Source organism: Dama dama, chromosome 17 (genome assembly GCF_033118175.1).
Source record: "Dama dama isolate Ldn47 chromosome 17, ASM3311817v1, whole genome shotgun sequence".
Classification (NCBI taxonomy): Eukaryota; Metazoa; Chordata; class Mammalia; order Artiodactyla; family Cervidae; genus Dama; species Dama dama.
Genome location: NC_083697.1, coordinates 61387359 through 61405895, shown reverse-complemented (window position 1 = coordinate 61405895; position 18537 = coordinate 61387359). Strand labels below are relative to the sequence as shown.

The following is an 18537-nucleotide window of genomic DNA, read 5'->3' as shown; positions in this document are numbered from 1 at the left end:
AATGCCGTCACTCTGGGAGGGAAGCGGCTCCCTCGCCTTGGCACACAGATATGAGACTCCCAGCAGGACCAGGACACTGTCAAGGGAGAGGCCAGGGCCGCGGGGCCTAGGTGATGACAGCAGAGAGCTCTCTGGGGCCCAGGTTGGTAGTTCTTTGCGTCACCAATCACGAAACTAAGTAGGGAACGGATCAAACACCGTCAGGACTCTGCTTCCAACCCCTGATTCTCCACCTGAAATCCTGCTATGGATCTTCCTGGAGGGACTTCCGCTATAGATTCTTTCCTAATTTAGTCCTTTGCACAGTAATTAGTTGTTCATTGCCGAAGACCAGGAACACTGATATCAGCTTTAAGGTGGCTTCAGAGTTCTAGAAAACTGTGACCCACTGGCACCATTGAATCAAGTGGGAGGCCCAGAGGCCAAAAGAAAACAAAGGCCACTTTACTTTTAAAAAGTTAAGGGAACTATGGGACTTGCCTGACAGTCCAGTGGTTGAGATTCCATGCTTCCAGTGCAGGGAACATGGATTTGATCCCTGATCCGGGGAACTAAGATCCCACACTCTGTATGTGAAAGTCACTCAGTTGTGTCCGACTCTTTTCGACCCCGTGGACTATATAGTCCATGGAATTCTCCAGGCCAGAATGCTGGAATGGGTAGCCGTTCCCTTCTCCAGTGGATCCTCCCAACCCAGGAGTCGAAACCGGGACTCCTGCATGGCAGGCAGATTCTTTACCAGCTGGGCTACCAGGGAAGCCACACATGCTATATGGTGTGGCCAAAAAAAATTTTTTTAATAATTAAAAAAAGAAGTAACCATGTATAAATCTAGAATGAAAAGCCTTGGATTAATGCAGAACAGAGACCTTTAATAAAATTACTCCCTATTATTACATCTATCAGTTACTTGTTTAAATGTTTATATTAGTTGGAAATCCAAACTCACTATTGCTATGATATATTTTCACCTAACTCCCAAATATACATAATAAGGTAAGAGTTTTTAACTGGTGAGTCTATTTCCAAAGTTGGTATAAAGGCAGGAAGTTAAGATAATATTGGACAGAACCTGGGATAGTAAGGTGGTCCACTGGGGATGTTGCTCCCACTGATCAGTGGTGGCTCCCCAGAACTTCTGGTGGAGAAGGTTTCTGAGGCGAGTCTGAGTTCAGCGGGAACAGCTCTTCAATGGTGAAGCAGGATCTGCCTGGAGCTGGGAGGAGCACCAACGCTGGGTAACTGGCCACTCCTGCCAACCTGATGCATGACTGTTAGCATCTAAACAGGACGAAAGTCATGCCCAAGTATCTTTATTAACTGTAAGAAACAGTCTTGAAGTCAAGATCGAAGAGTACCTTACGTTGGCTTGCCTATAAGGGCCTTGAAATTGCCTTCTCAAAGGCATGAGAATGAGTGAAACATAGTGGAGTACAAAAGTAAATGAAACCAACAGATAACCAAAGCAGATTTTGAAATTTCACCTATTAAAATAAACAAAAACGTTACTGTGCTTGAGAACTCATGTTTGCAGTGGACGAGACGGCATAAACCCGCGCGCTACGTGCTAGAGCCCCGGCGTGGCTGCCGGGAGAGTCTCATCTCCTTTTATAGACAAAGCAGCTAGAACTCTGGGCACTGGTTCCACTTCCCTTTTCAGCTCCCACTCCTACTTGTTAAATCATTGCTCTTCACAAGCAGCTGCCCCACCCCACGAATCTCTCTGACTATATCCAGTGTTTCCTGGGGCTTCCCTCTTCCCACCTGCCCTGGGCCATCAAGCACAAAGCCAAGCAACTGTTCAACAGCATGTCACCTTTCGTTGTATCTACATTTGTCTAAGTCTCTGAGAATCTCTCAGTAAATTGTCAGCGTTATGGATCTCAGGGATGTTACCCAGACTGGGGAGATAACTGAACTTTCAGCACCGTGCGATCCCCCCCTCCACTTCATTGGATCCCAAATACCATTCTGACCTTGCTGGTACTTGATGTGTAATCTCATCTAGAAAATGCAGCAGCCAGCTAATTGGTCTCCTTTCTGCTGCCCTTGCCACCCTACAGTCTCTTCTCAGTATAGCAGCCAAGTGAATCTGTTAAAATATTAGTTGAGCCATGTTACTGCTCTACTTAGAATCCTCCCACGGCTTCCCAGAACTCCCAGAGTAAAAGCCAAAGTCCTTATAATGGTTTAGGGAGCCTTATGGAATCCTCCCCTCTCTCTGACCCTACACCACTACCTCTGATTTTATGGTCTGCTACCAGTCTTGGTTCACTCTGCTCAAGCCATATTGGCCTTGCTGCTGCTCAGACCTGTCAGGGACAGTCCTGCCACCAAGCCTTCGCACTCGCTATTCCCTCTGCTAGTCATGCTTTTCCCTTAAATGTTCACATTGCCCCCCTACTTACTTCACTTTCTTTCACCTTTGCTTAAATACTACCTACTTGGGACTTCCTACATGGTCCAGTATTAAGAATCTGCTTTCCAATGCAGGGGATGTTGGTTCGATCCCTAGTTGGGGAACTAAGATCCCACAAGCCCGGAGGCAACTGTTCACCGAAAGAACATAAAAAGATCCCATGTGCTGCAATGAAGACCTGATGCCCCCAAATAAAGTACATAAATAGTTTTTTAAGTTTTCTTAAAAAATGAATACCACCTTCTCCATGAGACCTTCTCTGACCAATCTTTTGAAAATAGAAGCACACTTCTTATCCTATTTTATATTTCTTCAGAGCATCTGTCACCCTCTGATACACTGTATTAGTCACTTGTATTTCTTATTTGTCATCTGTTTCCACCTGGCTCCCCCACTATGTGGGCAGAAAATTTTCCCTGTTTTGTTCATAGCTGTATCTCCAGTGTATAGAACGGAGCTCAGCACATAGTGGGAATTCAATAAATATGTGCAGAGTGGATGCAAAGAGCTTGCAACATGTGACATTTGTGAGCTCCTGCATATCTATAGAATACTTCCTTAGGTTAGAAACTTTTTCAGGTTCCCTCTGTTTATCCCTTGCGCCCTCATCAAGTTTGTCACCTGTCCTAAGAGGCATGTCATTCCTCTCCCAAAGTGAGCTGATTGTTAAAGCATGTGACTCCTTGTTTAATCATCAACACAGGATCAGATTTCCAGATACACGGCACAAGGATTGCAAGGCCTTGGAACAGTTGAGAACTCATCCACATTCAGTGTTTGCCAAAAATTTAGTTAAGAAGAAGATCATTTTGGAAAAGTTTCTGAAAGATACAGTCCATTGGCCCTCTAAATCTATATCCCCTAAAATCAGTTCCTATCTCATATCAACCCAAATGGAGAGTAGTTACCTGGACTATATCCAGAAAAATTTCTTTTATGGAATTGTATTTTGGCATGACCCCATTTGCCCATATTAGGGGGATACATTTTATAAAAAGTGCCTTTTTCAGTCTGAGATATTGGTTTTTTAAAAAATAAGTATTTGTTTTTATTTATTTGGCTGCACCAGGTCTTTCAGTATGTGGGATTTAGTTCCCCGCCCAGGATTCAAACCTGAGCCCCCTGCACTGAGAATGTGGAGTCTTAGCCACTGGATCACCAGGCAAGTCCCAGAAATATTATTCAATGCCTCACATGATATCCTTTCAAGGAGAATCCAGGAAGTATTTTCTCTCAAGACTCTACCGGAAATAACTGTTCTTTTTTGAGTGACTAGTTTTATCTTCATCCCTGGCCTGAAATGGGCTCAAGAGGTTCATTGCTTGGCAGGTATCCAGGTTATTTTGTATTAAGTCACAAGTACCCATTCTCAGCCCTTGGCAGCTTGTGCCAACTTTCATCCATCCAAGACAAAATATGAATAACAGTGTATAATTTCATAAGACTCAATTGGGCTGTCCTGAGGTCACATTCTTCCCACTTTGTAGGTATTAACAAAAGAAAGTCTTTGTTTAATGAAATGATGGTGAGCATCAATGGTAGGAGTTTTTGTTTACGTGATTTAGTTTTGTTTTTTGATATCTTTACCTGGTAAGAGAAAATGATAGCATGCTTCATCAGTTCCCAGTCTGCGGGAGAATTTTCCTGGTTCAGAAAATCCAAAGTCTCAGAAGCACTGGTTTTCTACCTTACTCCTAGTTTCATTCAGCTTCACCTGCTTTCTCTTCCTTTAGTCTCACTTTCTTATTTACTTACTGTTGAATTTTCTCTTGCCTTACATGCATTTAAGCCCCCTCCAGGCATTTCTGGAATCTAGCAGGCATGAATGAATATATGAGTGAATGAGTGAATGAAAGACCAGGCAAAGGACATATCAACCCGCTTGGCTCAGCCTTCAGCTCCACACTGCGCCAAATGCTTTCCCTCATCATCACCTGGCATGTTATTTGCAAGGGCATAGTGCTTTGTAATTGACATTTTATCTTATTAATCTTCTCAGTAGCCCTCAAAGGTAAGTGTTATTTCCCCCCCTTTCCCTCATTATATATAATACATGAAGAGATTTAGACTTAGAACATTTGAATTTTCCTAAGGCAGAAAGCTGTGGGAGAAAAAGTGGAATTTTAACCTAGATGTCCTACCTCCAAGTCTAATTTTCTTCCTCTGTACCATACTGTTGTCATTGTTCAGTCGCTACATTATTATCTGACTCTTTGCCACCCTGGCAGAGTAGCCTGTCAAGCTCCTCTGTCCATGGGATATCCCAGACAGGAATACTGGAGTGGGTTGCCATTTCTTTCTCCAGGGGATCTTCCTGACCCAGGGATTGAACCTGAGTCTCCTGTATTGCAGGTGGATTCTTTACCGCTGAGCCACTGGGGAAAACCCCATACAATTTTACTGGCTTTTAAGTGACTGTTTTTGAGGGCAGTAGTGTACAAGAGTTGTGTGGTTTAAGAAGACGTAAGGAGAGTCTGGTTATTTCCCTGGTTTTCAGAGTAACCTTCCTGGATGAAAGATGTTCTGTGGGAGGACTGGGCTTCTGCTGGGCTCTTCTGGCCCCCATGTCCACTGACCTGAATCAGGGTTTCCCCTGATCAGTGCATATTGAAGAAATGTGATGCAGAGTAGTCTCCTTTTGATCACTTTTCCCCCTCTTGCCTAGTAATTCCTATTGTGCAACACCATTATAGTGGGAGCTTGCTTCATCACTTGGTAATTTCCTTTAACAGTAGGGCTGAACCAGAGACATTCAGCCCTCTTCTTGTTTTCCTGTTGCTAAATATAAAATGTAAGATGAAGTTCTCCTGTTATTCAGAGGAAAGGAACTTGAGTCCTTAAAATTGAAGCTTAGAGAAAAAATTAAGAGGGAGTTAGAATTTACCAAGATGCCAAGATTGGCAGGTATGTGCCACAAAAGGCTTAGAAGGATCAGCCAGCAGAGGGATTTGTTCATTAGTGAGTCTTTCTCTGGACTTGGGCTAGGCCCTGAAGTGATATAAGCAAATATGAGATGCCGTCCCTGTCTTCAGGACCCTTATTCTCTTCTAATTCATGGTCAACAAACTTTCTTGAAAGCCCATTTAGTAAATACTTTAGCCTTGCAGGCTATTCCTTCTCTGTCCTAGCTTTCAACTTTATCATTGTGTCATAGTGCAAAGGTAGTCATAACAACATGTAAGCAATTGAGTATCGTTGTGTTCTAGTGAGTAAGGGCACTGCCATTGGAATTGCATGAATTTTTACCTATTAGGAACTATTATTCTTAAAACATTTTTTCCCAATCTTTTAAAAATGTAAGAATTACTATATCAAACTAAAAATTCCCTCAGAGGAAACCATCAACAAAATGAAAATTCCCCCTATGGGATGGGAAAACATTTGCAAACCACATGTCAGCTAAGGGGTTTATATGTGCTTCATTATTAGCATACTGAATAACAAAATCTGACCACGGGTCTAATAGGGTCTAATAACTACCTTGATTTTGTAGTGATGAGTATGAATGATAGTCTGAGATACCTGTGACAGCTGAAATGTAAAACATGGGTGATTTCTATTGATGACAAAGTCGCAGGGCCTGATGACACTGTTGTGGTTTGTTGCCTTCATTTATAATTAGAAGAAAACCTAAATCTTGGTCAGAACTTCTCGAAGTAATTTAAAAAATATTTCCTGTTTGCTGTCCAAGTTCACTGATTCTCTGCATTCTATGCACAGAATCACTGGAGAAACTTTGACCTCAGGTTAACAGTTCTTGGGAAGTCAAAGAGAATGTGGGGAAATGGGGAAGTAAGAAAGAAGGCCCTCAGCTTTGCAAACACAGTTTTGATAGAGATGAGAAGACAAGGGAAATTTGAAGGGCATTGTTTCAGCAATGTTGGTTCCCCAAATGTCTCCCAAATGCAAGGGCGGGGAGAGGCTGCAGAATGAGGCCAGACAGGCTGATTCAGTGGCTGTTGCCTTAAGTCACTCATTTTTGAGGTGGTTTCATATGAAGCAAAGGCTAACTAATGCAGGGGGTAATGTATTTTCCAAATTTATATTTCCTGGCAATTTTCCACATTCCACGAGTTCTCCAAGATTAATACACTGTGTGTTAAGATAACATCTACAACTATTCTTAGTATCGAGCTGTATTTTCTTAGTGTCAAGTTACCCATCCTGGGCTTCAAAAATTCGTTTGCACTTGGCATGCTACAAGATCACACATGGACCTCAATGTCTACTGTTTCACAATTCATTTCTTCCTATAACCAGTGACAAGACTCCACAAATATATGTTAAATTTCCCTTTAACCTTCCATAACCACAGAAGTTTCTTTATGTCTGAATGTTCTTCTGAAGCAAGACCCCATTCTTGTCACAGTGATCAGCCTCAGGCAGCCATGGATCACCGCCCAGCTTTGTAAACTTAGACAAATTACAAAGTATTTTGGTTCTCAGTGTTTCCACCTATGAGATGAGAATAAAAATAACTGTATTTACCTTACAATGTTGTCAACAGAATTCATGAGTTAGCAAAGGGCTTTCCAGTTGGTGTAATATGGGAAATGCAAGGTTTGATCCCCAGGTTGGGAAGATCCCTTGGAGTAGGAAGTGGCAATCTGTTCCAGTATCCTTGCCTGGAAAATTCCATGGACAGAGGAGCCTGGCGGGTTATAGTCCATGGGGTCACAAAGAGTCGGATGCGCCTGAGCGCAGCACATAGCTCAAAAGTGAAGTACTTAGGATCTGGTGTGTAGCGGCGCTGCCATATTGTTGCATTTCAGTGTTCCAGTTTCTCTGCTTCATCTTCCTGTCTGGACTTATCAGTCTTCTTTCCTCTTTCATCTCCCTGTAGGGAGAACAGGATGCTAACCTAATAGTCTATTTCAAGTAACCCCAATCTTTTTGGAAATTCAGACTCCAGGAATTCAGCATTTACGCTGCTTCAGAAGCAGTGTAATGATTGCTATAAAGAAAAAGTCAGAAACATTTTTCCATTTTAAATGGTCAAAGTTTTTCCAGCCAGGACTGGAAAGTGTCTTCAAAGCCAGTAACATTTTTCAAGTTAAAATTTTACAACTTAAAAGTCTTTCAAAATTCCGTTGGGCCCTGCCTGTTCTCCCTTAATGAGGTTTCTCTGGGTGGTGGTGGGGTGGGCCACTACCCACTACCCAGTGCCCACTACCCACTACCCACTGCCCATTACCCAGCTGGGCTGGGCCAGTTCTGGCAGCGTGTGGAGCAAGCAGGCGTGCAGGAGGTTCACAACTCAAATGGACATTAGTGCTAGATAAAATGGAGCAAAATGTTTTTAAATGTATAGTTGAATTCTAAATAAAATACATCTCCTACATGTTAAAAAAAATTTTCCTCCATAAACTGAGAAAATCAGAAAGCAACCCCTGGAGACCTATGGCCTGAGGGAGGTATGAGACCAGGTGTGGGTCTCGGGGGCTGGGGTATAACATATCACATACACGAACACACGCGCACACACCACACATGGGTGCTTGGAAATGTGGCCCTGGACTGGTAGGAGGCAGGGAGGTGGAACTGACCCAGTTGTTTTGTTTTTTATTTTTTCTCCCCTAATAGTTTTATTGGGTCCTTTTTTCTAGTTTCTTGTTCCTATTCATGGTGTCCTATCTTAATCCCAGTGCCCAAGACATCTGTAAAGGACTGTGCCTCTGTGAAAAGGAAACCAGAAAAAGAATGTACTCTCTGGTCCAGAATCAGAGAAGCATGTAGTTTGCTTGAGACACTGGGTAGAGATGGGAGATGGGCTGGGGATCACAGGTGAGGAGAGTGGGTTCTTCATCAAAATTCAAAATCTGTGTCACATGAGTGTATAAAATGGATTTGTGTTTACAAGTTTGTATAGGATTCAAAGTTAATAAAAGTAACATAAAAACTCATCCCCAATTTTGTTAGAAGAGTTACAAATATCTTCTCCCAAACTGTGGGTTGTCTTTTAATTCTATTTATAATGGCTCTTATTATACAAATGTGGTTGACTCTTTTGCTTTATGGTTTGGGTTTTTAATGCCTCCTTTAAGAAATCCTTCTCTACCATGATATCATAGAGACAATCTCCTACAATTGATTTCTTCTAAATTTTTTTTTTAGCCTGCAACAGGTGGTTTTTAAAAAAAATTTATTTAATTGAAGTATAGTTGATTTACAATGTTGTGAATTTCTTCTCAGAATTTTAAAAGTGTTCACATTTAGATCTTGAATCCAACTACGATTTACTTTTCCATATGGCTTTGGATATGGTTTGAGGTAGGGATCTAATTTTAGTTTTTCCAACTGAATAGCTAATTGTTGCAGAGTTTTTAACTCAATAGTTTTTCCCTTACAGATAGACTTATGATGCCATGTTGGTCATATACCAATTTCTTCTACATACATGTGATTATTTGATATTTCCTTCCATTGGTTTATCTGTTCATCTCTCTGCCAAATTTATCACTGTATCTTTATAATAAATCCTAATATTTGGTAGTACAACTTCCCTCTTCTTTATTGTTATGAACTGTGAAGAGTCTGAGAATTTATCTGTTTGCAGGCTAATGAGTTAGCCTGTCACTGATTCATGGAGACAAGTAGAAGACATGTGAGGCTGCTGAGTCAGAGGCAAAGGACTGTATTGCTCACAGCACAGTAGGCAGCATAAGCTTTACATTCACCTCGGTTACCCTTGTCCCCAAGTTCCACAAAAATCAAACCTGAATCAGATCAGGCTTCTCCATCTTCCATACCACCTTACCTGACCTGCAGGGCACAGTGAAACATGTTACACACACAATGAGGAGGCAGTTAGTGAAATTCACAATGTGGGAAACCCTATGGGACAAATCATTCCGTTTGGAATAAATTTAAAAAGAAAAAAAGGTGAAGAATTTACAAATTAAAAGATATTTTAAGAGACATGTTAACCAAATGCAGGAAGTGGATACTATCTGAACCCTGATTACAACAAAGAGAGGCTTTCCTGGTGGCTCAGATGGTAAAGAATCTGCCTGTAGGGCAGGAAACGGGTTCAACCCCTGGGTCAGGAAGATCCCCTGGAGAAGGGAATGGCTACCCACTCCAGTATTCTTGCCTGGAGAATTCCACTGACAGAGGAGACTCGTGGGCTACTATAGTCCATGGGGTTGCAAGGAGTCAGACACAACTAAGCGAATAACATACTTTTTTTTTCCCCAGCAAAGACTAAACAGCACATATGAGACAAATGACGGGGTTAGAACGTTGACTATGTAATTGATGATGTTAAGGAGTTGTAAACATTTTAAAGTGTAACAGAGTAATATGGTGGTATGTGTGTGTGTGTATGTGTGAGTCAGTATGTCCTTATCTTTTATAGATATATACTGAAATAATTACAGATACAAAGATAGGTCTGGGATCTGCTTCAGAATTGTCCTGTAGAGAGATAGGGCAAGAGGGAGACTTCAGTGTAATGGGATTGGCCATGATTTGCTACAGCTGGGTGATGGGCACTGGGAGGCTCCTTGTATGATTCTTCGTACACATTTGAAATTTTCATAAGTTTAAAAGGGAAAGGGGACAAGTCACAGGTTAAAATCCCCAAAGACTCCAGGCAGGTATTTTGAGGTGTCTGTGTACAGATTAGACTGGAGGAAGGACATCTGAGGAACTAACTGAAGAGGAAAAACAGATTTGGAGTTGGGCTACACTGATGTAATTTGAGGGCATTGCAGATGGTGACTGCAGCCATGAAATTAAAAGACGCTTACTCCTTGGAAGGAAAGTTATGACCAACCTAGACAGCATATTAAAAAGCAGAGACATTACTTTGCCAACAAAGGTCTGTCTGGTCAAGGCTATGGTTTTTCCAGTGGTCATGTATGGATGTGACAGTTGAACTGCAAAGAAAGCTGAGCGCCGAAAAATTGATGCTTTTGAACTGTGGTGTTGGAGAAGAGTCTTGAGAGTCCCTTGGACTGCATGGAGATCCAACCAGTCCATCCTAAAGGATATCAGTCCTGGGTGTTCATTGGAAGGACTGATGCTGAAGCTGAAACTCCAATACTTTGGCCACCTCATGCAAAGAGTTGACTCATTGGAAAAGACCCTGATGCTGGGAGGGATTGGGGGCAGGAGGAGAAGGGGACGACAGAGGATGAGATGGCTGGATGGCATCACCAACTCGATGGGCATGGGTTTGAGTAAACTCCAGGAGTTGTGATGGACAGGGAGGCCTGGCATGCTGCGGTCCATGGGGTCGCAAAGAGTCAGACACGACTGAGTGACTGAACTGAACTGAACTGAGTAGGAAAGCCCAAGGAGGCAGGCGGTAATATGGGATTGGAACTTGGGAGAAGTCTGTAGTCCTGCACTTAGAACAATGACAGCCTTGAGCATAAAGGCACTTTCAGAGGGCAGAGAATGGATGATTCCACCTCAGGGAATAAACCGACTTAGGGTTCAGAGGGAAAAATAAGGAAGCCTGCTGGACCAGCAAAGAATTTATCTCAAGTTAGCTCAAGCCTCCACCTAAAAGTTTACTTTTGTTTTAGGAACACTTATCAGCTATGGAGCTACATTTCATTCTTGCCACCTAGAGATTTATGGAAAATAGCTAAGGTGAAATAGTTCGGAACAATGTACTTGAAGGACACAATCAGGTCCCTTCATCTCTGTAAACTGCAAGCGCAACTTCCCTTTGGAAGTCGCACAACACTACTTTGAAATGGTTTCAGATGATTATTTGACTTGGAGCCTAGTCTTGGCTCTGGGTGCCTGAGTCCGTTATGGACCAGCTTCGCGGCAAACACCGAAAGTGGCTTTCATTGGACACAAGTGGGAAGTGGCCACTGTTTCAGAAACTTTAATTTCAAGGACACACAAGTAAGCCAGGCAAAGAGGAACTAGATTCCCCAACACTGCTCTCCACCCTGGTCACCACGTGCTCATGTTGGAGGGCCTCATCTCTCCAGACAGCTATCTTTCTCCTCCAGTGAATCTGAGTAGTTACTGCCCTGTGCTTACATGGGGAAGTCTCTAGAAGGAGCGTTATTTTAATTCTTGCTTCCCATCTGCCTAAAGAGTGTGACATCTTGCTTTCAATGGTTGAGTTACTCTACACAAAGTGTGTTGGTAGCAAGAACAGGACAGAGGGATGACGCAGGGAAATGGCACGCAAACAGCCCCCCAGAGTCAAATTATTTTGAGCAAAAATGTTAGGAGTTTGAATTTGACGTTTTTGAAAAAGACAAGGCCAAAGGGGGATATCACAGAACTGCCCGCCCATAATTCAAACCCTTGACTACTGCAATGCAGCAATCACATGTGTCCATATGAAATTCCTCAGCTAGACTACTTGAGGTCACAAATGCAAGTTTATTATCACGATCCAGAAGAGTGCCTGGCTCATAGCAAAATTAAAGCATGACTCAATTAGTGAACATATAATGAATACACAAATAGCTCTGAGGAAGTAGAAATTATAAACACGATTTAGATGCCATCCTCTCAAAATTTCTTTAAAGTAGCACACATGCATTTGCTTCATTACTTAAGTATTTCTTTTTAAAACCATGTTTCCAGTGTCAAGAAATAATAACTTTCCTTTAATAGCATGATAGAATTAAATCGATGAGACAAATTAATGAGAGGTAATGACAATGCTTCTTATGGGAGAGAAGAATAAAAAGGTCTCTATTTCAGAAACACCACAAAGATAAAAACCAAAACAGTTGGCCTGCATTTCCTCTTACAAGTCAGACTTTCGGACTTCACTTGGATTTGTTCTTTCCAGGAATCAAGAGAAGGCGACTGCCAGCCCTATATCAAATCGTACCGTCTTCCCCAAGCAGGCTCAGCTAGAAGGCAGAGGGGGCTGCCGGACAGCACTCAGCCCCCATTTCTGCCTTCCACCCCTGCAGAGCATGCTGGTGTTTCCTGACATCTGCATGTCACCCAGTTCTACCTTCCTCAAACCCAATTTCAGCACCCCAACCCTCCCTCCAGGCTGTAAGGTTAGGCGGGATAGGAACCCAAGGCTGCCTGTCTCTGTGGTACAAAATGTTTCCCCCCATCTCAGATGTTAGTTCTTTTAAGAGGGCTAGTTAAGCATTCTGCCAAAGAGAACTGCTGACAATTTATGATTGCTGATGGTGCCCTTAATGGATTTTTATATAAAGACCTGCAGCATGAAGTGACCTCAGAGACCATTTAGTAAAATCTCTTTATTTTAAAAATGACAAAATTATCACCCCAAGTCCATAGTTTACATTAGTATTCACTCTTGGTTTTGTACATTCTATGGATTAGGACAAATGTATGTATAATGACATGTATTCACTATTACAGTATCATAGAGAAAAAATTTTTTACTGCCATAAAAATCCTCTGTGCTCTGCCTACTTATTCTTCACTCCTTCACTGATCTTTTTCTTGTTTCCACAGTTCAGATGATAATGATGCATTAATCTAGGTTCATCGATGGTAACAAATGTACCACTCTGGTGGGGGGTGTTGAGGATGGGGGAGGCTGGCATATGTCGGGGCAGGGTGGGTATGAGACATCTCTGTATCTTCCTCTCAATTTTTCTGTGAACCTAGAACTGCCCTAAAAAAAAATAAAGTTGTAAATAATAACAAAATGGAGGCTTTGGGAGGCTAAGTGACCTGATCACGGTCACAGAGCTGGTTCCCAGTGAACCAAGACTAGAATGCAGGGGCCTTATGTTGCAAGTTTTATGCCCCGCACATTGCTATCTTGCATCCCATAGTAACAAGAAAAAGTCAAGAGATACTTGGAAAGAGAGGAGGATCTCCTCTAGGTCCAAATGAATCACCCACTCCCTGCTCATGGGGAGAAGTGGGGCAGGTACTGAAATGTACATCTGGCTTCTGCCTTCACCCCCCAGCCCACCCCAACTAGGCCCCCAGCACCTCCACACTTCTCCTCTTGCTGTCCTCTGTGCCTGGAAGACTTCCTTCTCCATCTTCAGCGGCTACTTGCTCCTGAAGGTGAAGCTTCCTCTGGGCAGAATGAATTCCTTTCTCACAATTTTCAACTCTGAGTACTTTGCAAATAACTCAGCCATAGAATGAGTAAATACTGTAATCAGTAGTTGCGTATTAGCTCTCCAATTAGACCCTGAGATCACTTAAGCAGGACTAGATCTTAAATTACCTTCGAATTTCCAGAGACAAGCTCTGTGATGGAGTACCATTTATGTGCTCAGATCTAAAATTTCTTTTTTCCAGAGTACAGTTTAAGACTAGAAAACATTATCAAACAAAAATAAATATTGCATCTACAATGAAGCAGCTGATAGAATATATGGAATATTGTACTTTAAAAGTGCTGGTAGGTGACAAACTATGTTATTATGAGGATATACAGATATTCTTTCCTTCACATTGGAAACATGATTGACAATAGAACTGTAATTTTTCATTGTTCTGAAACTTCTAATAACCATTTAAGTTAAGAATAATAGGCAATCATTTGCTTTAAAGATAAAAAAAAATCACACAAAATATATAAAGTATAGAAAGAACAGTTTGGTCCTTGGTCATGGTACTTGCTGGGAGTCATTTTGGAAGGTTATAAGGCCATCAGTGATAAGGAGACACAGATCAAATAATGAACCTGGAAACGTCTGGTTTTAGACTGTGATCACATAAAAACAAGGCAAAAAAAAAAATCAAGGTCAGTCACGAAGTTATTGCTTATAATCCTTGCTACTTTAGTACCAAGATTACATTTAAATGTACTAAAGCAAAAAAAAAAAAAAATTACAGTAATCTACTTTGCAAGTGTCAAATAACCAACTGTTTGATTCAAGATTTAAAATAAGGAAATGAACACACACCACACAAAGATGGTTAAGCTGTTTTTTCCTACCACCTACACAATGTATAATGGTGCATAATTAGAAATAAAGTTTTAGGTCAAAAAACTTCACCTTTTTAAAGTATCTTTTGTTCAACTTTATAGGTTCCCGTGATTTGTATTTTCCCTAAAACACAACATTTGCTCTGTTCATTTATAAGGACTTGACAGAAATGCAAATATATACATATATAAAAGCGGCTAGCTTAGATATGACAGCCCAGAATTTAGTAACTGTATAGGCTTTATGGCTGTTTCACTTACATATAAAATGAACTTGAGAGGACAAACATAATTGGTATTTATTCTAATGAAAGCTTATTAATCACAACATGTTTTTTGAAGGTTAATTATTTTTAAAACCTTCATTTTTTAAATTCAGATGATGTCCAGGCTCAGCCTTTTAAAAGGAATGTTGGTTTGTTAGATTGGGCCATCTTTCTTTATTTCCCTTCACATTCAAACATAAAATAAGGAGGAATGCAGGTCTATTTAAAAAAAAATACTTTTAGCAATACTTTAAATTATTTGGCCCTCAAAAACATTGCTTAAGAAATCAAGTTCAGCTTAGTTGTAGGTAAATGTAATTATGCCCAAGGCTGGGATGGTTTACTCTCCTTTTGGCTGGAGGTTATACTTTTGTGGCTGGAAAAAATGCTCTTCAATAGCACTAACTAGTTCATCTAGTTCTTTCTTCAGCTGCTCGGGATCACTGCAAAATAAGGGGGAAAAAAATTCCAAGTCAGTGGATCATTCTGGAACATGTTTTAAAGACTCCCAACATCAAGCAACATTGATATTTACTCTTAAGTGAAGAGTTAAATCAGACAGAACTCCAGTTACTTAAGCATGGGAACACATCTGTGGCGTGGATAAAAAGCCCATGAGACAATATTCATTATTTTCCCCAAAGGCTTCCCCAAGGTCTCTACTATAAACAAAACCACCCCTTTGTACTTCTCATAAGATTATTTTTTTTGGCCATGTGAGGCATGTGGGATCTTCGTTCCCTGACCAAGGATTGAACCCCTGCCCTCTGCACTGGAAGTGCAGAGTCTTAACCACTGGGCCACCAGGGAAGTCCCATAAGAATTTTCAAAACACACAATCTGTAGCCTAGCGTCCCTAAAAGTTCTGCAGAGTCCAAACCTAACAGTGCAGAGAAAACTTTCATGACTCCAGTTGTCATTAAATCCCATTGAGCTATTATAGATATCTCCTGCAAGTCCTTGGTCTTGCAGGACATGAATGTTCCTGATCCTGTCTGTCTTCAAACTACTGGGGGCTTGGCTGAAGCCTCATGTGTAAGGCCTTCCCAGGATGGAAGAGATGGGGAGCCTCCTAGTGGGCCTGCTGGTCACTCACCAGGAACTCAGACCCCCTGTTTATCTTTTTAATTTTACTTTGGGAACAAAAAGGTCACAACTAAAGTATAAGCAAAAATCTAGGGAACTAGATCTCTTTAATGAAATCAAGATTTTAAGCATGTGAAAAATATTCATTTATGTGCAAACAACTGGAGGGTTGATTAATAGATAAAATAGACTTATAATTAGACATGTGTCTAATTTATGTGTCAGGCTTATGTATCAGGCTACTAGCTGATGTGAGTTACTGTACTTAAAACCAAGGAGTTCAATAAAAAAGAATTTAAATCTCTCAATTCAAACTTTTAATACTTTATACTTGACCATCTTGAACAAAATGGGCAATCTTTGTAATTAGTTAAGATCATTCTTGCATTGTAACAGTTAACCAGTACAACTAAAACAATCCATTTTATTACAGACAGTAATTCTGGTTCTATTGCTTACTAGCTCTGTGCCCTTGGGCAAGTGACTTGACCTTTCAAAGGCCCAGATTCCTCACTTGTAAAACTGAAATAAAGACTATCTTCTCAAGAGAGTTGTTGTATAGATTGAGATAAATTATATAAAGCAATTAGCACCACCTGGCCCAAAAACCTCAATAGATGTAGCCATCATTGTAATTATTTTTATCCCCATTGGTAACATATAAAGTAATTATGCTTCATAAATATATATGAATTACACAAGTCTTTTTTTCCTTCTCCAAAAATGTGCTTTGAGGAAAATAACAGTTCTCAGGAAGGCACACTCACTAATGATTACTGTGTTTTTTTAAAAAAAACAATATCCATTAAACTAAAACTCATCGATGAATTTAATTTACCATGTACCTCCTGCTGGTTTTGTTTATGTTAGAACCCTGCTTGGCATAATTATGACTTAATTTTTGAGACAGTAAGGGAGGGTCTTTGTTCTTAGCAGATGAGTATTAAAGTCTGCGACTTATTTTCAAATGGCTGAGAAAAATGAGAGCAAATATTGCCAAACATTAGCGACTGCCGAGACTAAGCTGGGGTAGGCAAACTATGGCTTTCGGCCTGTTTGAGTAGTTTTGTTGGGAAACAGCCACGGCCACTCTTTTATGTCTGTGGGTGCTTTCCGTCTACAACAGTAGAGCTGCGTGGTCGTCACAAGGACTGTGTGGTCTGTAAACCCTAAAATAGTTACTATTTGGCTCTTTACAGAAAGTTTGCCAACTCCTAGGTGTTCATTGGAAGGACTGATGCTGAAGCTGAAACTCCAGTACTTCGGCCACCTCATGCGAAGAGTTGACTCATTGGAAAAGACCCTGATGCTGGGAGGGATTGGGGGCAGGAGGAGAAGGGGACGACAGAGGATGAGATGGCTGGATGGCGTCACTGACTCGATGGGCATGAGTTTGAGTAAACTCCGGGAGTTTGTGATGGACAGGGAGGCCTCGAGTGCTACAGTTCATGGGGGTCGCAAAGAGTCAGACATGATTGAGCGACTGAACTGAACTGAACTGAGTCTATGTGAGGAGTATGTGCTTATTCACTACATTAGTTCTACATTTCTATAGGTTTGAAATTTTTCAAAATAAAAAGTTGGACAAGACTAAAGACATCAAGGGAATTCCCTGGTGGTCCAGTGGTTTAGGACTCCATGCTTTGACTGGTGAGGGTGCAGATTCAAACCCTGATCATGGAACTAAGATCTCACAAGTTGTGTGGTATGGCCATCCCCCCTACAAAAAACAATAATAATAATAAAAAAAACAAAACATCAACCCCAACAAAAAATTTTAAAAGCAGTACTTATATTTGAAAAAAGATTTTCTATTCTAAAGAGTTAGTGGGCTGTGGAATTCTACAAATGAATAGAATTCATGATATAAAATATATTAATAATATTTAGCATTATCAGAAAATAAGGAAACCTTAGCCATGGCTTTATGGCTGTTGTGTTAGGTATGCTGATGCCTTGCTTGAATCCAGACATCATATCTATAGACCAACATCACAGTTCTCTGATCCTGTCTGTCTTCAAATTATTGGGGGCTTGGCTGAAGCCTCATGTGTAAGGCCTTCCCAGGATGGAAGAGATGGGGAGCGCCTCCTAGTGGGCCTGCTCGTCACTAACCAGGAACTCAGACCCCCTGTTTATCTTTTTAATTTTACTTTGGGAACAAAAAGGTCACAACTAAAGTATAAACAAAAATCTAGGGAACTAGATCTCTTTAATGAAATCAAGATTTTAAGCATGTGGAAAATAATCATTTACGTGCAAACAATTGGAGGGTTGATGATAGATAAAACAGACTTATAATTAGACATTTCCCAATGACGATAATAAAACAGTAAACTTTCAAAGTATCTTCAGCAATTTAGAAACTAATATTTGAATTTAAATCCACTCAATAAGCCATGTGAAAAATATAAATACCATAGACCCTTGAGTAGTAAGTTGTATTGTTACTATAAAAGAAAGTTTTTTTTTAAAAAAACATTACATATATTTTCACAGGATAATGAAAAGGAAAAGATAAATATATAGAGAAAATAGATCTTTTTGTTTTTTAAATTTTTTGTCCATGCTGCATGGCATGTGGGATCTTAGCTACCCAACCAGGGATCAAACTTGAACCTCCTGCAGCAGAGCTGCATACACATTTTTAAATTGGACTTAATGTTCATTTGTTTCCAAAACAGTGAGTCACAGAAATATGGAAACACTAAGTAAGAATGAGAAATGAGAATTATTCAGAAGATTCAGGGTTCGTTTGGATGCAGCTCGCTATTTCCTTTATGATAAACTCCCCGACAGGTGAATATTCTGAGTTCTTGTACCCAAGGTTTATAGTTTTGTTTTACTATTTCTTGCTTTGCTTTCAGCACTCACTTCTCCCTGATTGAGGAAAGTCCAAC

General features: G+C 40.7%; 1 protein-coding gene across 1 annotated transcript in view; it reads right to left on the bottom strand.

The window, feature by feature from the left end:
- Window positions 1-11756: 11756 nt before the first annotated feature.
- PGM2 (phosphoglucomutase 2) overlaps window positions 11757-18537 on the bottom strand; it is a 37881-nt gene continuing 31100 nt past the window's right edge. Inside the window, exon 14 of the mRNA XM_061164709.1 lies at window positions 11757-14994. Coding sequence (XP_061020692.1) covers window positions 14892-14994 — 103 coding nt within the window. The 3' untranslated portion in view covers window positions 11757-14891. The remainder of the gene's footprint in view (window positions 14995-18537) is intronic.